The sequence below is a fragment of the Triturus cristatus genome, chromosome 2_1, assembly GCF_964204655.1.
Source record: "Triturus cristatus chromosome 2_1, aTriCri1.1, whole genome shotgun sequence".
Classification (NCBI taxonomy): domain Eukaryota; kingdom Metazoa; phylum Chordata; class Amphibia; order Caudata; family Salamandridae; genus Triturus; species Triturus cristatus.
Genome location: NC_140581.1, coordinates 882,416,979 through 882,443,772, shown reverse-complemented (window position 1 = coordinate 882,443,772; position 26,794 = coordinate 882,416,979). Strand labels below are relative to the sequence as shown.

The window sequence follows — 26,794 nt, the reverse complement described above, 5'->3', positions numbered from 1 at the left end:
TTTCTGAAATAAGAGCTACTTATGTTCAATGAAACTCCCGGGAGCTACTAATATTAGTGTTGTAATAGTGACCACGTCAGAAAAGATTAGTGTCCACAATATGAAAGATTACAACCAGCAATCATACTCGTTTGCCAGCAGCGATGTAAAAAACATAAAAATAGATAAAGACTGTCAACGTGGAATGCCACTTGATGGGTAATAACCAACAGCCACAGCAACAAGACCTCTGGCAACAAGACTAACATTTGTAAAATGTCTCCCAAATGTCACATGATTGATCACTCAAATATCAGTTTTAAACATATTCTGGAAATTGACATTTTTTCTCCAAATATCAGTAATTCTGAAAATAAACAAATTTGTCAAAAATATACACTCAATTTTGGTATACATTTATTAATTCAAACAAGGAAAAGCTTCTACATTTAGTAGGCTAGGTTGCACATAGTATAGCTACTTACAGGTAGCTGGAGAGCTACCAGTGACTCACAAACTACTCCTTGGAGAAGCCTGTGCTCCAAATCTTATGGGTGGAGGGGAAGGTCCACATCGTTGTGCTCCCATGGGTCACCAAAACACCAGGGTACACAGGAGCAAAATGTTCTGCCAGTGAATATTGGCTTGGGCTGTCAATGCTGGAATAAGACTGTCTGAGTGTATGTACTCTGGGCTGGGCTGGCAGGCCAGAAGCTCTGGTGACTCACCAGTGTCCTCTTCCTGCTCTTTAGCAGCTAGAGGGTCAGCCTCCCCAAAGAGGGGTCTCCAAAGTGGACTGAGCCATCCGGTTGTGTGCCTACTTTTCATCTCAGCGCTGACTGTCTTTATTATGAAACTTTGAGCAGCAGTTGCAGCAGCTCTCGTCATGGGCCAGCAAGATGCACAAGCTGCACACGGAGAGGAGGTCGGCCCAGTGATAATTTGAGTGACACTGGGGCCACTGTGTCAGCCATTCATTCCATCACCTTGAAAGCATGGTCATTCTCTGAAGGGAGGACGGAATATGTGATGCCCCAAAGGGACCTGAGCAGTGGCCCGGAGATATGTCGAAGAAACCTACACACAAGTAGAGTGGTGTGTCAAAGATGCACTCACGACAGGGTGGAAGTCAGCAAAATCGCGACTAGGAGGACACTGGATCACATCTGGACTGGACGGTAGAGAAAAACAACCCAACAATTGAGTTGCTGATCATATGCATCAACAATTACAAAAGGAGTCACTGAGACCTTGTGATTCAAAAGACTTTTTTGATGAAAAATAAATTGCAACATCTGAGCCCAACATTAAGTGGCAGGAGTATGCACACCATGTGTGTCTACAGCCACATATGCTACGAACATAGTTATGCAGAGGATATAAAACGTTTGTTGGTGCCCAGTAACTCCCCAAGCAATGGGTTTGCGTTTTGTAACTGACTTACTGTGGTCTGCAAGTGGATGAGACTCTAGTGATTAAAACTCAAAACAGACAAGATCAAAATCTTGATCAACATGAAGTAGATCTTCTAGCAGGCCACCTTTTGGGCTCCCGGTTTCTCCTGCCACCAGTATGTAGAGTTTGGGAGTCAAACTGAAGGTCCTGCTCCAGCTGGATAGCCACTTGTGCCACTGCATCTTGTTCATTTAATTTCTGCAGTCTTCGACTTGGTCCCTACGCTTCCTATCAATGCAGATGGATTTGTACTGCAGCCATCAGAGGCTCTCAATTAAGATTATTTCAACAGCTAGAATTTCCTATTAAAAACATTTAACAAACCAGGCACCTTAGTGATTCAAAAAATGTACAATCGTACTTGGCACTCCTTGCCATTGTCAAGCTAAACTGATCTTGAAAGAATTACCCTGGTGATCTGTGAGTAGCCAGCGTTAATGACAATCTGTATATCAACCTCTCTCTCAATGGCAAAAAACCTGTATGGATTTCAAGAGGAAACACATACACGTCTATTAGGAACTTCTGTTCTATATTATCTATCTCCATAAATGAGTCCTCACTTCCACAGACAATGATTGGGCGGCTGGGCCCTCTCTGCTCAAGCCACTTACATCAGTTTCCTTGCTAACTGAAAACCAAAACCAATTCTCACATTTCAGAAAAGCGTGATGAATGAACTTAGGGAAAAATCTGATTAAATATATACTACACTACGGCCAAAATCAAAAAACTTATGCAAGTGCATAAGAGGGGCATGGTTAGTGAAGCCCTTTAACCCTTTGCAGAATGGACATTCCAGGAACCCAAATACCGTGTACCCTGCGACGGTGAAAATGAACGCCTTTCTATGGAATAGTGAGCCTTGAAACATGTGGTTCTATGAAGTGGATGAATATGTAGGTGTGACTGATGCTGGCGATAAACACATGAAGAGTAGGGTTGTTACAGATATTGGCTAGAAAAGGAGAACCTTCAAATGATGCCAGTAACTAGAGAATGTAGTACGATGATTGACAATAATATGTTCTAATGTGGTAAATCTTGCTTTATTATGCAGGAGGCACAGTTTACCTGCGAGTGAAAAGTAAAATCTTACTTGGACTCGGAGAGCAAGTCATGTTTCGAAGTACAAAAGAGCCTAATGGTATTGGCACCAACAAAAGGGGTGATACGGTCCAGTGCCAAACTTTTCACCTATAAATCATTGATTTCAGGTGCCCTAATCTAGTTAGTTCAGAGGAAATAAAACAAGAGCACAACATACATAGTGAGTTAGGCCTCATTACAAAAGTGCAGGAATGGAAATGGGTCTACGTAATGACCTGGAGGTAGCTGCTCACCCTAAAAGGCCAGTGTTTTTCCCAACACTGCACTTCTATTTTTGTGAGATGGAAGAACAAAAGACCAGTTGAAAATGAGAAAACTATTTCAGTAATCAGTGGCTGCTATGAGCTGGATTTTATGAAAAATATTTTCATCGTAGTGGGGGCTCTGCATCAGATGACTGGCATTCAAAGTAAAACTTGACTGAAGAAACTAAATAGAAAAACGGTTTTGGGACAGCATAATCTTTATACAAACCACTGCTTTTACTGAAATTTTAATGATCAAGACTACTTGGAAAAACAGGGAAAGAGAAATATTGTAAAAGTTTTTAATGAGTATTTATTACATAAACAGAATACAAACAGGTTTCGTGATGCTGTGATTTTGCCTTATACAAAGTTTAACTTTGTGGGCGCAAGTTTGAGTTTCCTACATCAACTCATCATGAAAAAATGACGTTCACATCTTGTGTATGGATTATAGATCAGATCCAATGAATCGCCTCCATCTTTTGATGCAGGACAAATTAGAATATTACATCTATTTCCCTTAATGGTAAATATTTGGACCACAGGAAAAGAATGTATGTAATCTAGCTATCGGTTCCACAGAGTGCCAGCAGAATGCGTTCATAGTCTCCTTTGCATTTCTCTTCCTGTGTAGCAAAAGAAAAACGTAAAATGTTAAGTGGGAAATATCCATAATCCACTATAGACAAGCTAAAAAAACTACGCGAGATTTCTTAAAGATGCTATGGTAAACCAAAGTGTAAATATGTACGTCTTGTAGTCTGGCACATTGTAAGCCTTTTGGCTGCCATTGTAGGTTGCCATATAAAATGCATTTGGTGATCACATAATTCAATGTATTTGAAAACTTCCCACAAAAAGGCATTTGTACGTCAAATAATAGTCCAACCTCTTCCATAGGAAAGGATCATGCACATTTCCTTTTTAAACCCCCACCCCCACTCCACGACATAGGGCTGCAGTCACATATGGTATAGGTGCAGAGTAGGATGGTGGGGAGATGGGGTTGCAAAGCTTGAATGACTACTCTTAAGTGGCTGACTAGCTCTACCTGCAGAGCAACACAAATGGTGTGAACGGCCGCTCATCATGGTTTGTTGGTGCTATGAGGCACATGCAGGATGAAACAATTGTATGGAGCACTGTCCTGGTTGATGCCAGGCACACTTCTTGAGGGGGCAGATCGGGCAGATCAGACTGGGACTGTGCGCCCACTTTACAGAAAAATATAAAACATTTAATACCAGGCAGCAGCATGCCTCATCGTTTGCCACACCTGTATTCGAGGCTTACCGTTGAGGTTAAATGGTGCAATATTTGTGTGAGGTAGAGCTTAACAATAAGTTATTTACAAGTAAAGCTGATAGTGGACTACATAGTAATGTTAACAGTAAACTATGGAAGCCTGATTAGAAGAAACGTTTCCTGGTCCCATGCCCAGTTCATTCTCCAATCACTTCTGTCCCAGACGCTGGTCAGATAGATGAATTTCTGAATATTAAAGAGCAAGTGTATCTTGACGTCCTATGAAGAAGTACTTAGATGAAATTCTGTAAGGGGTGGTTGTAAATGCACTTGTAAGCAGGCGGGCGGGAGAACTGTCACATTTGTGGGAAAACTACCTTTACAACGCGGTCAAAACACCGCAATACATTTACATCACTATTTTAACAACGCAAGTTGTTATGACTTGCGCTGGATGGCGCTCTAGACTAAGGAATATTGTGATTTACTATTCCAACACCTTCCCTACTGTTACGTAGGCTGGAGTTGGAATAGTAAATCATACTATTCCTAAGACCAGCGCCCTCCAGAGCAAGTCGTTGTAACGGCTTGCGCTGTAAAAACAGCAATGTAATGTACTGCAATCTAAATGATAACGTTGTATCGTCATACATTCCATTTGTGACAGATTACCCGTCCCCCAAAGTCTAAATCAGGCCCATTAACTTTGTCTAGTGTGTTACATACCTTAATAGCTTGGTAGAGCGTCTTGCCATACTTTCGCTTGTAATGAACTTTGATTTCTGTTAAGTCAATCTCAGATCGAGAAACCAGGTTTCTAATCAGTGCTTTGTGGCGTGTTCCAGAGCCCTGCACGAACAAAGAACACACTATTACAAGAGAACATAGAACATGGGTTAAAAATGGCACACCATTCTTCTATTTGCCCATAAACTCCATACCATGCATATGCTCACAAAAACAGATTAACACTAAACCCCAAAAAACCTCCAGACACAAATGCAGTAATCTCTAGGATATATTGGAATCAATAAAATAATCAGGAACATATTTTTTTTTAAAACCTAAGCATTTGCCATTACATTAAAAAAAAAAAAGTAAATTACATTCTGAGCTCAAATAGTTGGTTTCAATGCTCCCAACTTTTGTATGCCTCCATTTGAGGGTTCACCAATACGTAGGCTCACCTGCTTCCCACATTTATGTATCAATGCTGCTGGGATACTTTGTCAAAGCGAACCTTCAATAGTACATCATGAACACCAGAAGACAAATCAAGCAGCTTCAGAGTGCTTACACAGGAAATGTCAGCAATTTCACATATACATGACATTTTTAGATAAATAATGTCCTGATATGCGAGCCTGATTATATGCAAAGATGAGCATCTGGGAGGAAGTAGCATTGAAGTTGTGTAGATAAGAAACCACAAAACTCTGATAAAAACTTTGTTTTTTTAAATTAGCTCTCAAAGCATCACCCACTCAAGCACTGTCAAAAAAAAAATAATCTTGCCTCTCAGTGCCATCTGCCAAACTATACCCAAAGCCGGTCTACAAAATAGATGACAAGCACAAAGTTGACATCACATATGCACACTTGTGCATCATAATGCTACACCGGTAAATGAAAAATAAATATATATAGGAAGTATACTACTGCACATTTTTTTTTAAAGTTAGGACCAGTCCAGCAGCAAGTGCTCTTCAAAAATAAAAATAAAATTTAGACAAAAAAAAGTGACTGGCTGCAACAGCGGAGCAGGGACGGGGTGGAGTGGTAGATTGGGGGGGGGGAATTGATTGGCTGGTTCAATATTTGAGAGGTGGAGGGATGCAGTGAAGGGTTAGGGGGATAACTGGGAAAAGGTAGGATGCGAGGTGAAAGCTGTACACTGCAAGAGAAGAAACAGAATGGAGGATCATGCACTGCATAGGAAGAGGTATTTTCTCCAGAAAGGCAATTCTTCCAAATAGAAGGAACTAGAAGCCATTTGTCTGGCTTCGATGGGGGTTATCCTCATCTCGTAGCGAAGGCAGTACTCAGAGCAAACAATGATGACAAAACCCGACAAACAAGAGGAACATATTAAAATCTTCTGTCCAAGATCTCAAGCCAGGTTTTTTTGGTTGGATAAGGAAGAAGGTAATTTTCCTAGAAGTGATCCATTTTGAGGGTTTCAGACTTTCTAAGCAGGAAGTTCCTGTTCTTTCAGGAACTGTGTAAATTTGGAGGTGCTTTCTCATCTCTGCCAGATGGAGGGAGCTTCGATGTTAGATCTTTTTGCAACCCAGATAAACTCTTCCTCCAAGGTTCTGATCAAATGGAAGATGGTGCCTGCGGGACAGATGCTCATTGAAGTCTGACCTCTAGGTCTCCCGTTTGCATTTCTCCGGTTCTCTCCAGTTTTAACATTTCTGATTCAAGTGAAAAAGTGTGTCATTCTGGCTGCTCGGTCATAATCCCGATCATCTTTGTATCCTCTTCAGGTTTTCATAATGGCAAGCCAGAAGACCATGCCTCCTTCAGTCCCTTCTCTTCTCAGCTTACCAGTTATTCAGAAAACATTGATCTATCTCCACTTCGCATGGGGAGAACAAGTAGGTGTGAAGAGAAAAGGTCTAAGCAGCAGGCTTTTGTGGTTCAGGCTCCCAGATATAGCTCTACTTTGAAATATTTACTTTCATCATTGCAACATGTTGAGAACTGGACATGAAAGAAAGGAGGTAGATCCTGTAAAAGAGAGACCATCTATATTTAGATTTTTTGGCAGAAAGGTTTCCATTTCGGTTTTAAAGGTCCCTCAGTCAGGGATCAATGGACTAATTAAAGCTTTTAGAGAATCCTGGAGTATTATGCTAAATTGTGACTCTTTGCTGAAATACTTTTAAACCGATTTGTTTTTTAAACTTTGTCCAGTGAACAGGGGTGGTAACCTTCAACCCAGACTATGTGAGTGGGTCAGGTCTTTGATTTAATTACCACAACAGGTTTTTTTTTTTGGTTTTTTTTGAGTCCCTTGTCCAAAGAGAATTCAAAGAAGATTCACTAGGGGACTGACAGCTTGAGTGGAAATTCCCTTTCAGAAACGTGTGGGCAGCTACCAAGGAGACCATTTTAAACACTTGTGATTCATTATAGACTTGCTCATGATTTTGACTTACAGGATGGTTTTTGGTTCAAATGTTCTCCCTACGATGATCGAATATGTAAAATAAGATTTGTGCAAGATCATATTTTTACATTTTGGACATTGCTTCGCAAGTCATCCTGTTCTTCACTTTGGTATACCTCACAGGTAAGGACTTGAATTAATAATTTGATGAAGAGGTAATTTCAATGAGTTAAATCTTCCATGTTTCATTCATTATGATCTCCCTCCATGTTGCGGTTTCAGGGAGACTTGAGAAAGATGAAACTATTAGGATTCATCTTTTAACTTGAATAAAACTGAAGAGGAGAGGCAGAGAGAAGCTTCTAATTGATTACTTTTGGAGTAGAAGTCTTTGGGAGAAAGTCATGTCTAGGAAGAGGCAGACAGGCCTCACATGTAATGAAAGAAAATAGGAAAATTGGTCTCAGAAAAATGGGATTAACCGGTAAATAATTTAAACATTAGTGTAGATGGGTGACTGGGAACCACAGCCATTTAGAAGACACTCGGTGGGAAGCCCACCGACTTTCCTCAGGTAACAGACAATTGAATCAGACTGTAGGAAGCTGGCTCTTCATGGGATATATCAAAAGTCTGAAATATTGTGTAAGGAGTCCAGGGGTTCCCTTGAGAGTGGACTGGAGCTTGCTATGCAATCCCAAAGTGGTCCGTTAAGGGGTAGAGTGGTTGAGCAGCCTTCGGCTTAACACAGAGGAGTGCCTGACATCTGAAAATACAATCAATACATGATACACATGACTCAAGGAGGAGATCCACACACACTTATAAAATAGTAAGCATCTTTAGTAAGCATCTTTATATAGGTTTATGCATCAGAGAAAAATCACTAAGGTAAGTAAGTTTTTAAATAGAATATATTTTCTCTTCAAAAAGAAAACAGTGTAATTTTTTAGTTCTGCTATGTTAACCTATGGAGGGAAGAAAAAATTCTGCCAACGGGTACAGTACAGCAATTTACAGGACCAATTTCAAGGCGTTAAGGTGAGCGGTGGCCAAGGAAGCACCATCGGTACACCAACAGTGGCACAGGGGGCAGCGGGTGAAAAACAGCGTTGAGCCCAATAGGTTTCTATGGCGATTCGTCACTGCGAAAAGCGGCTGCAGCCTCTGGCTGGAAGGCCAGTCGGGTTGAACCCCCAGGGGGGCTCAGGGCTCGCAATGCTCTGACACATAAGTACACATTGGGTCCTCTTCTCCACAATACAGGGGCAACGGGTGCAGAGGTGTCTTTAGGAGTTACTGGGAGCAGCCGCAGTAGAGGCACTCTACGTGCAGCGGCTGCAAGCAAAGATGGAGGGTCCACGAGGGGTGAAGAAACGATGGACTCTAGGTCTGGAGGGCTGGGGGACCTTGCTGGCACAGTTGGCTCCTTCAACTCTGGCTTGTAGCAACGGGTGCAGTGGCGGCTTCAGGAGTCTGGTTTTGGCGGATCCGGAGGCCTCTGACTCCTTTCTATGGGGTTGCTGCAAGATGCAGGGAACAGTTCTTCAGTCCCACAGGTTCTTTTTCAAAGGCAGGCAGTCCTCCCAAGTTTCTGGAGTCAACAGCTGCAGGACGAGTCAACTTTGGCGCAGTTTTCAACAAGGGATGCAGACAGGTCGACGGGGCTGGAACCAGGTCAGCTGCTTTTCTCCTCTGCTTTTACGGCTCTTTGGTGTCATCTCTCATTAGGTCATCAGGATCTGTTTCTCAGGTGACAGGGACTTTCCTAAATACAGAGCTAAGGGGTATTAGGGACGTTTTGGGTAGTAGTCAATGGGCTACTGCCCCTTGGGGTTACTATGCCCCCTGTATGACCACTTCCTGCTGGAAATGGGCATAACCCCGTCTCAGAATTCCTAAGTATGCCATCACGAAGATAACTACTTCAGAAACCTAGTGTCCACCTCACAGTAGCCCACCTCAGGAGAGGTACTAGCCTGGAGGTAACACGCCTACCCAACTAGCTAATTTTCCTGCTTAGGGGCCCTTAGACAAAGGGGGTCTGTTTCCTCTCCTGTGCGGGGAAGACAGATGTGCATTTCAAAGGCAGCAGCCCTTTGAGGGTTGTTGCCCAAGGAGGCTAATCAACAGGTCATTCTGTGGGAGGGGGTGTTACACCTTCTTCCCAGGCAGGCTTTTGTTCTGGGTCTCCCGAGAGCAGAGGCTCTCACCCTAGGAGGTTAGAACACTATCTCGGGTGGCAGGCTAGCAGATAACAGTCCGCTAGTACACCAGAAACTGGTAGGTTTTTAGGGGTCACCTCTAAGGTGTCCTCTGAGGGCATGTATTGGTAAATCCATCCCTGGAATCAGTGTGGGTTACCAATACAAGATGTTGGATACCAAACATCCACATTTTCAGTGAAGCCATAATGTAGCTAGGGAACTCACTTTCACCAGTACCCAGCACGTTTTAAAATGGCTTCCCTGGTCACTTGTACTGGCAGGAATAGGACTGACCAGCACAGGGGCATATTTGCTCATGAGGGTATGCCCTTACATGCAATATTCAGCACCCTGCCTTAGGGCAGGACTGCTGTAGGGGTGGCTTACAAATATTAAATGCAGTGTTCGGGACCTGGCACACAGGGATGTGTGAAATGTCATGTTTCCACTTTGGTCTGCACCAAGACACACAGCCTGAAACAGCAGTCTTGGACAATTTGTGCTGCAGCCCTTAGGGACCCTCTTTAGTACCTCAGGCCCTAGGTACCAGGGGACAAGGGACTTGCAGAGGGTGCTAAAGGTTTTTCCAATTGGGGAAAAAAATTGCACATTTTGGGGAAAGAGCTCTGTCAATGGGGACCTGGTTAGAAGGAACCCAGTGCACTTTCAGTCAAAATCACATCAGTTATCAGGCAAAAAGTGTGGGTAACCATGCCAAAATGGGCTACTTTCCTACATAGACTATTTGGTGATTCTTCAAGTTCTAGCTTTGGGACATAATTTCTGTATGCCAGACACGTCATGAATATTTCTGAAGAGACTAAATTACTTTATACATGTGTAGGCTGGCCGTATTGCTTACCCTCAAACTATGGTGGTAATTGAGCATGTAGTCCACTGTATGTTCAGATTTGACTGGAGCGGACAAGTGGTTGACATAAGTAGCAGGCACCTGCCTTTGCCTCTCAATGAGCCGATGATGGCCAAGCCAACAAATATGCATAATACACTTATGCAATGTCTGCTATTGCTGTAGTTAGTATTGGACCTCGGACAGATAACATTGTGAGCAAGGTGAAATGAGGAAAAATAGCAGCAGAAAAAGACAATTTCAGGTTGCCAACTGTGGCCAATTTCAAAACAAAGGTGATGGCACACAATGGTGGCAACAGGCACATAAGCTTTTTCACATACAGACTGGCCTCAAATTTAATTTTGACTCTTAAAATCCTCAATTTGCAGAACATTTTGGAAAAAAAACATTTGGTAAGGTAAGAAGCAACGAAAGCTGTTCTGTTAAAGCCATCAGAAAGAGGCATACACATTAAGAACCCAATCACTTACTAAAACTCAACTGAATAAAAATGTGAATACAGTACCTTCATAGCTAAAAAGAATCTTTCGGCAAAGTAGGCTGGTTTGCTGGCAGCAACACTCACTGCATGGAAATTCAGAGACGATATTATAATGTGCAATTATATTAAGATCATAATACGTGTGAACAAATCTAGGCACAATAGATCAAACATTTCATTTTCAGATATTTCTTCATTCTAAGTGTGGCTGATCACAGAATGCTTGCATGATGGTTATTCTCAAACATTACTGCCTTTCCAAGGCGGAAATCGCACAGAGAGCAAAATTGCCAGTAATTATAGCAAATATTGAGTGACCTCTAGCATGACGGGCACATTTCCTAAAAGAGTTTTAACTTATGACAAGTTCAAATGTGCACAACAGTGGATGAAATGTTCCAGCTAAGGAACTGTGCAAGTACTGTGGTAAGTTCATTTTATTTATAAAGCGCACATACGCACAATTTTGGTACTATGCCAAAACACAACGAATATATGTTACTTAGCAGACCATTACTTCGCAGATTTTTACTACGATGTTTTTACATTGCAAATACCATTACTTTTAAAAGTACTAAATATGCATTTACTTCGCAGTATATTACTAAGTATACAACTTCTATGCATTTTTTGACTTTTACCCTTACCCTCATACACTACATTAACCTACACTACCCAAACAGCACTACACAACCCTAAAAGACTACCCTACACTACACCACACAAATACCACAACACTAACCTAAACCCAAATAAACTACTCTACATAAACACAACCCTAAAACCTAAAAGACAACCCCCTGCAGATCACTACCCTAAACCCTAATACACTACTCTACACTACATAAGCACAACCCTAAAACCTAAAAGACAACCCCCTGCACAACCACTACCCTAAACCCAAATACACTATATAAACAACCCTAAAAGACAACCCCCTGCACGACCTCTACCCTAAACCCAAAGACACTACATAAACAACCCTAAAACACAACCCCCTGCACGACCTCAAAAACTACATTGCCCCACTTAACTCTCTCCCCTCATGGCCCCCCTCTTCGCTTGCTACAGGCGTCGTCAGAGCTGCACGTCGTTGTTTGGAAACTGAAGCACCTCCTTTTCCGAACAACAATGTTAATAGTCAGCAAAGTAATGGACTTTGCTAAGTAACGATATATGAAGTAGAAGCATGCGAACTTAAAGCATGCAAAGTAAAAGATTCTGCTAAGCAAAAAATGCATAGTAATGGTAAGTCGTAGTAGTGGCCTCGAAGTAATGGTAGATTACCAAACAGCTAAGTAAAATACAGATAAAATGCTGCAGTTGGCCTAGCCAAGCACTTGCTAAAATGAGCAGTTAATTAACTTTTGTAAACTTTTAAAGATGTAGTTTAAGGAGAATTCATCCAGCAACCAAAAAGGGCCATATGTGGCCGCTCTCATTTTAGGAGGAGAAAGGAGAACATGGGAGTAGAAAATTAATGACTGCTCTTTAAGTTGGCAGCATTTTAGGATCTGATCGGTAGGTGGCACTGTGGGCAGTGACCACGTCCTCCAAGGGCACAAAGGGAGCCCGTAGTGTTGGAATGATAGGGTTAACGTGGTGCTGTCCAGAGAGCCCATTTAACAATGGGGCTGCAGTGTTCTGAACCAGTTCAGGTCCGTTTAGCAGGGGCTCTCAAAAAAGAGTTTCCACAGCCCAACCTGGGAAGCACGTGAATTACTGGAACAAGATGGTGGGGCTGAATAAGAGGCAGTATTCCTTAAAGTGGTTGCAGTTCTATAAACCATCGGCTGGAAAGCTTGGTATCATGGGGCTTGATACTGGACAACCAAAAGGGATCCCCACATTGGACACATTTTTACAAGGAGGCAAAGAGTCAGTGGGAATAGACCACGTAGATGGGTTGTAGTTCTCACGGTCATTTTTAGTAACCACAAGCTCAGTCTTAGTAAGACTCCGGGGCAAATCGTTGGCGGTCGTCCTCCAGCCGGTGATGGTAAGTGTGTCAGCTTGACTGATCGAATAAGAGATTTAAAACTAGCGGTTTTGTCCTAAGCATGTGTTTGATGGAGCAATTCGGCCAGAGTTTAACTGTAGATGTGGCACCAAGGACATAATGGAACCCAGTGGAATGCTAGCATTAATCTGTTTTGGCTCCGAGCTGAAAGGTGGAAGCTCAGGTGTCTTCTTTCACTGATATTTCCTCCATTCTAAGTTTGAACCAGAGATAATCATGTGATCAATCATTTTGAAGGCATTTGACAGCTAACAGGCACAACACCTGACAAGCACAACACTCCTACACCTAAATCCTCGTAAGATTAGCTAGCATTGCTAGATCTATTGAGTTATTCCTATGGCCCTGATGAAATCCATCCTGGCACAGGTGCAGCAAACAAACTTCCACAATAAACTGTTGGGACTCAAGCAATTGCAATCCGATGAGGCACCTTCTGTATTAAGGAAGAAGGATTGCAGGACAAAAGTTGTTGAGGTTGTCAACTTTAAGAGATGATTACTTAAGAAATAGTTTAACTGTGGCAAACCTCACTTTCTTCATGTGGGTCTCTATTAAATTCTTGAATTATACTATTCTTGAACAGAGGTAACATGCAACTGCCTTTCTCTATATGCTTTTGATATTCTCTGTTTTAGCATGTGTAAACTGTTGCAAACATTACATATGCAAACCTATGTCACAAACGAAAAGATTTGCCTTTGAGCAATTTGTTCACTTTTACAATTTGTATAAATATATGTAGAAGAAATAGCTTTGTGGATCATAACCACACACAATTTGAGAGCTGTACATGTGTGAATTACATGTATATGTGGTGATTGATTCCTCTGTGAAATTTTACTGCTGGGTACGTAAAGCTCCTGCAGGATGGATGAAAGTCATACATCACATGGGTATGAACATGTGTGCATATATTTGCATAGGTCCTTCACTGTTTTTCTATAAACAAATGGTGCAGAGTGTGTTGAAAGCCACTCCGATCTCCCACCTTCAGACAGACACATTGTTGCATACAGACATTCTCAAAATTTCATGATGGTTAGTAATGGGTAAAAACTCCCTATAGGGGTGTACATTTGTGCTTTAGGAAGGTTTTCTACAATCAGTCTTTTTAGATATTTTGTGAAGATTATCAGCAGGCTATGCAAGATACGACCATTTGAAGTGCCAGAGAACACAAAATGATGGCCTACTGGATAGATTCAAATATCAAATGCATCTTCAGCTTGCACATGTGCCTGGTTTAAGACAGCGAGAGTACTGGAGAGGGTCTTGACATTCGTGCTTGAAGAATGTAAGGTGCCATCTAAATAGATATCTGTATGGCATGAAGGACATTAGAAAACTGTTCCTCAAAAACTCCACAGAACACAAAACAGGAAGACTGAAGACTATTATAAGTGCAGGTTATTACCATTACTGTGATAAGATATATGTACACTAAAAACGGCTAACTTCTGGGAAGTAGGTATATTTTTATTACTAATGTTGAGCACCACTGTGCAATGCTTTCCAATGAAAATGTGAATCATGCTAAATCTCCTAGCCACACGAGAGTATGTAATGTTTCTTTATCAGTTATGCACAAGATGACTTACCGAGAGACATTAGGCATTTTTCAATATCTCCTTTAAGTTCTAGATCTATGGCCTTGTTCACATCATGCTTGCTGTATTTGCAGTATTTCTGAAAAACTGAACAGATAAGAAATATGCTAGAACGTGTATTTTTGTACAAAAAATAAAAATAAAAAAAGGAACCTCAAATAATCACTTAAGTATATGGCAACTAACAAAAGCAGCTAAATTAAAAACTAAACCTAGGAGGAGAAAACAGCGCTCCTCACTCACCACACACTTGCTTTGCGTGGATAAGATAGAAAGGGTCCAGAAAAAAATCTAACAAGAGAATATTCAAATTAGCAAGTCAAAAATGCATTCGACAAAGTGACAAACTCTGGCGATAAAGTTTGAATGTGTTAAAGGGAGAGGAGTTTAAAGAAATCGTGGAGACACATGACAAAGTAAATTTTTGTTTTCATAGTAGTTTATTAAGACTTCTGGGAACCGTGAATTGGATAAGTGCACTGGAAAGCATACAGCTTTAAAAACAAATGCGATCCCATTTACCACCTCTTCACTTTGTTACCTGTGCTACCTTGGCCCCATTTATTTTAATGAATCACTTTAGAACCAGTATGGATGTAGCATCAAATCTGGTACCATGGGTAACACATTGTGTACCCTGTATATTCTGTACATACAAGGTACTAAAAATAACTTCCTAACACTTTTTGAAGTATTCACCATCCAAACCTCAAGTAACAAACTACAACATATTAAAGAGTGCAGAGCAGATTTCAGGACAGGTTAATGAAAGGCTTTATGCAACTGGAAAAATGCTTTTAGAGCACATTCCTACCATAAACTAGTGTTTAAAGCACTGAGACAATAGATTTTGTTACGAAACATCGTAGGTTGAAAACCAGGGCGAGGAAGGTTAATGTAGGTTTCTGTTACTTGTTGTAGTAGGGTGGGCTCCTACGTCATGGAAGCCTGGTCAGCATATTTTTTAAACAAATACCCACATTTTTTTTTCAAAGTATGTTCTGTTTCATCTTGAAAACATAAGAGCTAGAGCGGTGTAGGGAGTGAATCCCAAAATGTGTCTAGTAAGAAAAAGGCCATACCACCACTGGTTGTGTTTTACACAATGTATAGTAAAGGAGACAAAGATCACTGATGCAGATTTTCTAAAGGGGCATAACTAGGTTTACCTCTAAGATATGTTGGAATCAGACTGATCACATGGAGAAGTCACCTGGTTTAATCAGAATCCACTCTGGACTGGGTTATCAGTCAAGAGTGGATTCTGATTAAACCAGCTCGCATATATTTACTCTTGTTATTTTGGATAAACCACATACGGGAAAATAGCTTTATGAAATAATTTATGTGGTGAACAATGAAATACAAACACGGGCAACCCCAAGTGTGGGAGGAGAAGAAAAGTCAAAACTGTGTTTGAAATTATTGTATTTCTTTACATAAAGCTGCAAAAATATTTCAGTAGAGATAAATAGGTGATCTGACATATCTTGTATCCCTAGTTCCAAAAATCTCCTTTCCTAAAGGGCTTTGATGCAAGTTGTCCCAAGAAGCATTTACATTGCCAACGTATGTCCTATAACACTAATCTAGGTCATGTGGACAGTTGTCTATAGGAAAGTTCACCATGGAAATATTTTCAGTTTGGGTGACATCACAACATTTATTGAAGAATTTAGTGTAAGGTACAAGTCGATCACTGGCTGATTTCCATAGAAGATAGAAACGTTCTCCAGGGAGTCAAGCATATGTATTAAATAACTATATCTACTAAAAAAAAAAAAAGACAGTTAAGACATTGGTATCTGCAGAACTACAACGTACCCTTTTGCAGATGTGGGAAACTTCTTTTAGTAAGAATGTCAATGAACACGGACACATCTGTTCCTTTTCTCTTCTCTCCAGCTTCGTACAAGGCCTAATGAAGTTAACAGGAGCAAGAATAAATAGCATGATATATACGCAGAAATTCTTTTAAGCTGATTAGTTGGAACACCATTACCACACCATATTTTGTATAGAAAAACACTGACCAAGGCAACATGTTTCAGTTCAGACTCTACCCATATGGATTTTAACTAAAGCCATTTCCAGAGCCATTTCCTTAACTATCAGCATCCTGAGTGACTGGAAGAAAAGAGTAATGTGTGCTTTCCAAACAAATCCAGTACTTGGACTTTTCCAGATCATGTGCTTACAAATTCTGCAATTATGATTTGTGGCTCATAAGTGTGTAGAAATTGTTTAAACTATCTGTTCGCTCTGTCAAAATATATATACAATTCAAAATTTTCATTGGGTTACATGAATCTGAAATGCAGTGCTTCCACACAAAGAGAGCCCAACACCACAATTTACTAATTTGTCAGGATGTATATAACATAGTGATTTCCTTTAAGGCTGCATTTCAGAAACTGACAAGGCCACGGGAACAATCTAGAAACGGGAGTATCATGACTTATATTCTTGACACTACACAATCAAAATTGCTCTCGTTAAAGTTGGTGAGCTAGCACCTTAAATCAAGGCCAAATTCCATTCCTAGTTCAAGCTCTCAGATTTGCAATCTTCAATATGCAATTTGTGTGCGTCTGAGTATGTTGGGTCAAATGTTGTCAGCAGTTTGAGGAAAATTAGGAGGTTTGGAAAAGAATGAGTCAATCGAGGTAATCCGAGTTGGAACTGGACAGATGTTTACCTGTACTGAGGTACTGTCAGGATACTCTGAGGCTGAAAACTTTATTAATATCTTTCATCATTGGTGAAATGGCTTATTTGTTAAATTGTAATGGACATTGCAACAAAGCTCCATAATGTTTCAAAGTGTTTTAACGGAACATTTTTGTAGTAGTAACTTTGTATTGTCTTTATAAAACTATTAAAAATATATTTTTTTTATTCTGTCTATACTCTGGTGCACCATTCATTCACTGACCCTATTAATTACCATTTCAACACTAATAACACGAACATTGATAGAAGAACACAGATGTGTGGAGAGAAAATAGACTACCAGGTATCGTTGTTAAGTGTTGTGTCAGGGTCAGCATGCCCCAAATTTTCTTGTTTGAGGTCAGGCACAGCCCCGCTCACTGATAGAACACACACAAGATGTCTTTGTACACAAAGGGGTGTGAGGATGCTGCAATGGAGATTACAGTTGTGTTTAGGGTGGTCTACCAGTGTTTTAGTTTGGGATGGCATCCGTCCAATGATGTGTTAGGACCTGGGTCCGATATCTTTTCTGGCCAATCCAAAGTAAGGACAGCACAGACTCCTCTCTAGCTCTTCGTTGACATGAACCATTGAGGACTTAAAGTGTGGCTTGACTTACAACTGTGATTATATGGGATTTGGTTTGATCAGGGTCTGACATTTGAAGCTCAATCTAAAACAGTGGCTGGGGTGTGTTTCGGGCTCTTACGGGGTTTAAGACCGTGATAGGCTTCTTTTCCCCTAAAGTGCGACAAACCATACTCCAGGCCTTAATCCTGTCAAGGCTGGACTATGGAAATGTCCTCTACTTAGGCGCTAATAAGGCCAGTATTAAGCGTCTGCAGAGGGTCCAGAATGCTGCTGCACGGCTGTTGGTAGCACTCCCTAAATCTAGCTCAGTGGCCTTTCTGCTCCCTAAGCTGCCGGTAGAAAAATGCATTCAGTTTAAGGCATTATGCGTGGTGCACAAAATCTTGTCCTGTCAGGCCCCTGTGGGCTTGTCCAACTTACTTAAGTTGTATGCTCCACAACTCCTATTGAGATCAGCTGGCTGTGCCCAGGTCTGCACCGCCCGCATCTTCAAAGCTAGAGCAGGTGGCCGTTCCTTTCGGAATTTGGCGGCCAAACTCTGGAACTCATTGCCGGTTTCTATTAGAGTAATTCAGAAGCACTTGGCCTTTCGCAAAGCCATAAAAACCTGGCTCTTCTCTGGCTTGGTTAAATCATCATCTGCTTAGCATATATCTGGCTTCTGTCTCCGGTAAGCTGGTCTTGGTTGGGGTCGCGCTGGGACGCCCCATTTCTGGGGCAGATGATATTACTAATACTAATAATACTACTACTAATACTAATACTAATACTACTAATACTAATACAGTAACATAATGCACATCTAAATGTTCAACAGTCCTTTTTTTCAAAATGCTCAAAGTCAAAAGTATTTGCGTATGGACAGGTGTAGAGCCCAGCCCTAATGGCAAAAATTTGGATAATTTCAAAACTTGTGGAGCGACATTCTACTCCAAACATCAGTCGCACAGCCAATGAGGACAAATTCCAATGAACTCCATCATGAGTTAATTTACTCCATTTTAATCCATGTTTTCCCATAAATCTCATTGTTTTCCTTTTTCTTCCTTTACATAAAAGGCTGCATGTTTCCCAAAATGGAGTGAATTAACTCATGATGGAGTTCATTAGATATTATCCTCATTGGATGTGCGACTGGTGGTTGGAGTGGAATGTCGCTCCACAAGGTTTGAAGTTAGCTTACAACTGCGCCAGAGGTCCCACCAGTGTGTTTGGAAAATGATAAAAGTGTCATGTGTCTCCAGGTACTAGGTGTATTTAGGTTTGCAATCTTCTTGGATTTCACTTTAAATACACAGCCTTGGTTGGATAGATTTCTTGTCCAATGCAAAATGGCTGGAATTAGGTTTGTGTCAAATTCCTTGGTTTCATTTCCGTGCTATCAAAACAGACCTGTAATATTGGTCTTTGTATTGCAACAGTGCTTTGCTAGCGGACTGATCACTCACACTTGTTTCTTGAGCCTTGGGTTGAATTCTGTTCCCGATTCCTGCTTCTGCCTGATGTTCCCTTTCAGGTTCTTTTGATATTTTTTCCTCTGAGAAAAGAGTTTAAATGTTTGCTTCTTCCATAACTTCTAGTTCAGTATTTCCAAAACTTGCACTCGCTGACCACTTCGAAGGAAACTCCAACACCTGAAAAGAGCTCTTCTCTGTCTAATGGACTTCACTACACCTTCTGCATCTGTCGACATCTACCCCTCCCAAGTACTTTGCAGTAACCACTCAAACTTTTTGCTCAGCAAATTCACTAACATCTACAGCAACTTTGCCCACAATCCTGACCCTGGAGACCTCATTGCCAAACTACTCACCACCAACCAAGATCATTACCTGACCAAATGGACACTCCTCAAAGAAATACACAGTGATGGCCATGTGGATCATCCTTTCACGGGGTCACCCACAGATCCATGCCCCCACCATATCTACAACCTAGGAAAGCCACCAATCAGCACCGCCCTCTCCCATATCTACACCTCCATCACATTTGCCACACTCCCGGCCATCAGCCAACCTGAACTGTGCAACTTACATCTAATATCCTTGCTCCTGCACCAAGCCAAAGTGATGGAGAAGTCCAACAACAAGCAGCTCTCAACCCACTTGGAGCTTGACAACCTACACAACAATCCGTCAGGTTTCACAAAAAACCATAGCACTAAAACAGTTATCACTGGTGCCAGACATCAGGACCATCCTGAACCACAGAGAAAAATAGTCCTCATTCTACTAGACCGGCCCTCAGCCTTCGGGCTGGTCTCTCACTACACTTAGACCAGAGACTCCAAGACTGGCACCCAAGGATCCACACTCAACTGGATGTGCTCCTTCCTCACACGAAGAAACCAGAGTTAGAATGTCCGCATTCACATCACATCAGAGACCAAGAAACTGATCTATGAAGTTCCCAAGGGTTAAACACTCAGGCCCATCTTCCTGAACGTCCACATGATGCCACTAGCCAACATCATCCGATCCCAAGGCATCTCCATCATCTCATACAGCGACAACACCCAACTCATCCTCTCCCTGATGGGTAAGCCATCACCAGAATCAACTTTCCGTGACATGGTAGCAGACAAACAGTTTGAAGCTCAATTCTGATCTGAAACAAGACCTCCCCATCTGACTCTACCTGGTGGCCAGCAGCGCTTCGACCAAAACCCACCTACCACACAAGAAACCTGGGAATCATCCAATTGTTGTTTTGCATTTGTCACCCCGAGTGGGACGGGTATGCTCAGACGTGAGTCGCGTGCTCTCCATGCCACTGGAATCAAGCTATCCTGGCTGAAGAGGGGTGAAAACCCAAAACCGGTCCTAGGATGCTTGTTTCCAGTCCAGGGACGACCTGGCTTGGCAGTTCGGGCTGGACTGTTCCCATGAGGCACAAGGTCAGGACTGATTTGTATATGGCTGGGTTCAAACTGGAATGGCATGGTGAGCAAAAAAACGATGGATTTAGGCCCAGATCTCTGTACTGGGGTGACTGTATGACATTGTTCTGCATTCTGTCCATCAATTGATGTTTTGCATTTGTCACCATGACGGCACAAATCAATGTAATGAATGCCTCCTACTTCCACATTCTATGCATGAGGAACAAACTCCCTCGGCCCTTCAGGGACTCCTCCTCACTTCTTCGGTTCCACAACAAAGTGAAGACCTAGCTTTTGAGTAACTCCACAGACACTATTTGCACATTCACCTGGATAGCCTGATGGGCAATTAGTGCGCTCTACGAATCTACATAAAATACCAGTCGGGATTCAGGCATGAAGAAAAGTAAGACCCAAGACCTTAAACAGAGCTAACCTTGAACACTTCAAAGACCTCCCTGTGACATGTTGCCAATTACACAAGAGAGAAATTTCAAATTGTGTACCCCACGTAGGATACCTAACTGCATCTTATGTAAGTCGGAGGCAAACATTTTAATAAATTTAGACAGAAACCCGATACAGGACATTTGGTTGCACTGTTGTATTGGGGAGTGCACTGTTTAAGGTTCTAACTCCATAATGCATCATTCTTTAAAATACAAATTTTGACACATACCTGTATAGCCCTGCATTATGTGTACTCGCATCCCACTATTCTTGTTAGATTAAAACCATGGCTTTGAATATTTCAACTGTGCTAAACTTGTACGATTACTTATGCCTTTTACATATACATTCCATTTATATGTGGTGCCACATCCTTCCAAGATAAGTAGAGGTTTAATAAGTATAAAACACTACTTGTAGGTGAATATCTAGTATTTAACTACCCCTACAATGTGCTTTGGTGTGTAAAGATTTTTTTGTAGGCTACAGTTTTGCCAAGTTCGTAGTGCTGCTCTTGGTGTACTTTTCAGTGTTTCTGATTTTTTCAGTGCAACTTAAATTTCCATGCTGCTAGAACCCAATCGCCTCGTTCTAGACTCATGGAGTGAGATTCATGCTACCTGCATGTGTGTCATAATTCATGCTGGAAACCTTTTCTCTGCAAGGTTAACTTTTCCAGAGGAATTCAGTGCACAAGACCCCTGCAGTGGAGAAGAACTAGAATTTTGAAACAGATCTTCAAAGATCTATTTTGTTATAGTTAAAATAAGGAGTCAAAATAGTGACTTGACAGTTTGTTTCACATAAGTGCTTGAAGATAATCACTTTGCAACTACACAACGGTAAAGATTGTCACTAACCTTTGCTAACTATTGTGAACAAGCTTTCAAATTGGCACACTGTCATTACATAGTTTCTTTGTTTGATACGAACAGACAACAATAGAGAGGCAGAGGAATACAATGGTATTTGAGCTGGAAACTAGTGACATTTTTTCAATAACAGAACATTCATTCGGAACGTGGAGACTACACGCAGCATGCTCCTATGGCATCATCTTTACACAGCAGAAGTGTGCAAAGCTGCCATATATTTTGCTATTCATTAATGCAGTTTATAAAACATTTATGACAGTCACAGCTACTGGTGGGACCTTTTTTGCACTAAATGTAATTTGTTCTAATGCGCACACGCAGCAGGGCTGAGAGGAGCAGAATCTGATCAGATCACTGGACAAACTCTGGGTTTGCTTTAAAGCCAAATAAGACGGACCTCCTATTTTAAGGTCAATAGAAGGACTGGTCGTGCTGTTAAATCAACACTGTTACACTTGAACACCCTATTCACAAATCCTTTTCTCCAGATGTGATCTATTAGTGTGTGCACTGAGTGTCAAGGGCTGCATAAGAAATACATTCCAGGGCAGCCCTCATTTAAATAGATGTGGTGCAATGTGGGAATGGCACTCCTCACCTTCCCCTACAGTAGTTCAAACCAAGTTCCGAACTACCACAGGGGAAGGCAAATTGTACCAGGGGACAGATCTATACCTGGCCTGTACTGTATATTCTTTACTCCACTACTCATAAAAATACCTAAGTAGTGGCATGTACATTCCCAGTTCCACCCCCAGGTACACATGTAAATGCAAATTTATGCACAACCAGATCCTGTAATGCCACTGATCGTGTGGGCAGGGAGGGTGGAGACTGCCGACTTTCCCTCTGTACTCCACTGTCAGGTCTTCATTTTCAGATGGCTCAAGGAACCCAATGCACAACACAGCAATGGGCACCGGCTTGCTGCTTTGCTGTGCTCGTACCAGGCTGAAAAAGACACTCATGGTATGACCTTCCTGTACATTTATGAAGCTCACCAGATGTGTACGGTCAGTTCCGAGTGTTGGGAAGAGACATTCTGTGCACTTATATTTTCTGTGACCAAGGTAATACATGCATATTCATTAAGTCTGGTAGTTCGGACAAAGCTTACCCTTGCATCATTATCAGCAGCTTCCTCACTGGCAGGAGCAGTTTCGTTCCTTTCACCCTACGGAAGCAAAACATTCACGTTTGCAAAATCAAAGAAAATCTTGCTGAGGAATGCTTTATTTTCTTAACCAGTGAAAACCTTATTTTACATGGTTATTTTCCACTACTTTTTTTTAGCACTATCATACATTGCATTAGATTAAGCAGTATGTATAAAAATCCTTTGTTATCAACGCAATTTAATCTGCCATCTTGAAAGCAATACTAAAGGGGCAAGAAGTCATAACCATTCTAAATCATGTACATATTATTCACTGAAAAAACTGAATCCATTTGACAAGTCAAAACCATCCTTTCAAATATTAAGTCACCCCTATGGAGTCCTTGTCACCCATAAAGCAGAACTAAATGTATTTAAAAGTAGGAAAAATGCATTTAATGTTAACACGTCCTTACAGTGACTGGCACCGTAAATCAATTTTTTACCGTAGCAGGCCTAGCTGTCCTATGTATAAAACCAGAGTACAGATTTAAATTCCTAGTACTATGTATCAGGAATGGGTCTAGCTAGATAAATAATTAACTATTCAATGGGGGAAGTTGGATTTGTAATAAATATTAAGTAAAGGTAGCTTTCAGAAAGTTAACTTTTACCTGCCTGTAGCTCCCAGGGAATAACTTTGTAATTGCTCTCCCACTTCTGCAAGCTAGTAATGATCATTTGAGTAGCTGTGAAAAAGGTGTGAGATACCTCCCAGGAGCCAACAGACTGACCTAAATGGGCAGAGAACACCTCAACTTGCAGAGAGGGGACCTGTGAGCACCCTTTGACATTACAGTGTCAAATCCTGCTTTAATGTCAAACCCTGCTTGAGAGATCTCCTGGGTTTATATAGAGCACTGGGGGTGCACTTGAAAGAAAGGGGCATAGTATGCCCAAACTATTATAGTGTGTCCACTGACTAGTTGCTGAAGGACCTGCTTTATACTGCCGGATATCTATCCCTTGGTTTAGTAGAAGTACAGTGACTGCCCCAAACTGGATTTTAGGAATAGGTGTGGGAAAAGAGGACTATTACTCAAGGTATACTCCCAAAAAAAACACCCATAGACCTCATAGTACAGGTTTAATGTGGTCAAAAAATTCTTTCATCTTGAAAACATCAGTGGGGAGGGTTGGAATAGGGAACTTTTACTCAAATTGGTAAGGGCATATACGAGCTCGTGCCAGGCATAAGTGTGGCATCCCCAGGCAACCACTTCAGAACACTCCCAGACCAGAAGAAGATTGAATGAGTACTGCAAATGCTGTCTGCAACATGACAAGAACCCTGAAGGGCTAGACCTACTCCTGCACCCAGTGCAAAGAAGAGGACTCCACAGTCATAAGATGGACTTCCTGTTAAAGCTACAGAGACACAACAAGATAAAAGACGCCTTTTCTTGCAACTGCTCAGCTGACCAGTAGGAACTGGACCTAGACTGGACCTTGTTGCCCAGTCTCTGCCCAAAACCCTGTGTGTCTCCAAGTGCCTCCCCTGGTGTCCTAGGGGGCTTTAGAAGCCTATTCCTGTGGTGATTTGGGAATTTAAAAAAACTTAAGTCCAAAGGTAAAATCTTTGACAAGGACGAACCTGATTGATGTAGAAGACTCCATCCTCAAAGCAGTCAGTGCCAAATTGCACCTAGATTCCGGTCTACCGAACCACTGACTATCATTGGCACTTGTTGCTTCTTCGTGCTAGCCAGACTTAAAAATTCTTATCTCCAGTTCTCCTAACTAGATTCCAGCCATTTTGGTGTAATTGTGTTTAATTTAAGCCTGGGCAAAGCACTACGCTACGCTCGCGTAGTTTGCAAAGTTCGCACTACTTCGCACTACGCGAACTGCACGTAGCACAGTGCGAACACGCGTAGCGTAGTGTTGCTAGTGCTGCGGTCATTTTTTGCTTGCTCTCGTTCCTCAATTTCAAGTTGGCCACCGCGAGCAAGCAAAATGACATCCTTGTTCGCGATCAGCAACATCAAGTTGGCGATCGAGAGCATGTAAAAAAAACCTCCCAGGCGAGATTCCCAACGCGAGGAGGTCAGGTTTCTCATTGCGAGTGGTCGCATATGCTCGCGGCCGCTCGCGATGAGAAACTACCAGTTCGCGTTGAGAAAGCTGCCGCTCGAGTAAAAATCTACTCGAGCAGCAGAAAACTACAGCTCGCACTGTGCAAGATGCCATTTTCAATGATTGCACAGTGCCGGTTGCTTGTCCGCACTGTGCAATCATTTAAAACGACATCTGGCACAGTGCGAACAAGGTACTACGCAGTTCGCGAACTGCACTTTGCGTAGCTTCACGAAGTGCTACTTCGCGAACTACGCCCAGGGTTAGTTTAATTACATCTTACTCATGTTTCTAATTCATTGGGAGATATTTTTTGTTTTTAATTTTAACTTTATTACTACCTGTGCCATAGCTACTACGGGGTTGTGCTCAGGTTAGTTTAGCGAGTTTGAGGGTTCACCCTGTTAAGGGTTGTGATTATTCCTTTAGGTGGGAAGTCACCCACCCCAATTGATATTTCCGTTTTGTACAGATATGCAGATGAAGCTTGATGCCATACACCTGAATTCATCAGGAAGCTTTATGCTGCCAAATGACCTATTGCTAAATTTTTTGGGGCACTGTGCAAAATCAATATTTGTGGCTGGTAATACTTTAGTTTTTTGGGTAGGAAACGTGTGGGTTTAATGGTTTCTTATTAAGAAGGCTATATGCATTATTTGGAAGTTTTAAAAAAAATGTTCTAGGTCCTTTGGGATTTCCTCAAATACAAGGAAGTTGCTTTCTTCAATTATTTTAAAGAGGTTGTTTAAACTCCAATTAGGTCTTCCAACTTACTATACATATTTTGAAGTTGTATTTTACCGTTATAGCCCAAGTATCTTTCAAACTGCTACTACTTGAATGCTTCAAACCTCTGCCTTTTTGCCCATCACCTACCAACATCAACGGAAAACATTTAACCAATTTTAACATTCAAAATATAATCTTAAATTTTTTGAATTTTGCTTTCAATTGAAAGGTTTCTTCAAAAATTAACTTTAAGAAACTCCAATGTTTAGGAACGTCAAATTGTCTTAAAAGTTCAAGATAAAGATGTAGGCATTCTCAGTGAACAATTGCACACCTGTGTAAGGGAACGCAAAACATACCAAGCTAATCATGAATCATCCCGGTGTATTGGGTGATGATGACTCATCGCATTAACTCTATTGAAAGTTGAGTATTACAGAAATTTGGGTATGAAACTTGGTTTTGTCATTTCGATGGATGAGTTCGGAGCATTATTGTAGGTTTTGCTGTCAGCTTATGTGCCCATATTGTACTATAATATATGTGGTTTTGATTATAAGTTGTTTGAGCCTGTATTTAATAACTTATGTAGACCTACACTAAATAAAAAGATAATTTTATTTTGCAAAAGGAATTGGTCACGCAGGTATGTATCAAGATTCAACATTCTAGGCATTGCTGGAAATATGTGGAAGAGAAACACTCCAGTCTTTCAATGTTTAGTCTGTGCTCGAAAGGTATTTTTTTTTTTTAAATACCATTCTGCAATATGATAATTGTTAAAAAGGTCAGGCAGGTTGTATTACCACATGGATAAATACAGTGCATCACGAAACATTGACATTATTCACCCACACAAGCATTAAACCCAATTGTACCTTAGCAAGGGCAAGTAGGACCTTTTGAAAATCTCCAGATGTATCAGCTGCAATATCCTTATTCAACTCCTTTTTATAAACTGAAATTAAAAGAGA

General features: G+C 41.3%; 1 protein-coding gene across 1 annotated transcript in view; it reads right to left on the bottom strand.

Moving 5' to 3' along the window:
- Positions 1–3,077: 3,077 nt before the first annotated feature.
- LOC146866030 (annexin A1-like) overlaps positions 3,078–26,794 on the bottom strand; it is a 68,648-nt gene continuing 44,931 nt past the window's right edge. Inside the window, exons 7-13 of the mRNA XM_085633047.1 lie at positions 26,699–26,778; positions 22,974–23,030; positions 16,169–16,262; positions 14,336–14,431; positions 10,739–10,797; positions 4,764–4,886; positions 3,078–3,418 (exon numbers count right to left, since the gene is read on the bottom strand). Of these exons, the coding sequence (XP_085489173.1) occupies positions 3,356–3,418; positions 4,764–4,886; positions 10,739–10,797; positions 14,336–14,431; positions 16,169–16,262; positions 22,974–23,030; positions 26,699–26,778 (572 nt within the window). The 3' untranslated portion in view covers positions 3,078–3,355. The remainder of the gene's footprint in view (positions 3,419–4,763; positions 4,887–10,738; positions 10,798–14,335; positions 14,432–16,168; positions 16,263–22,973; positions 23,031–26,698; positions 26,779–26,794) is intronic.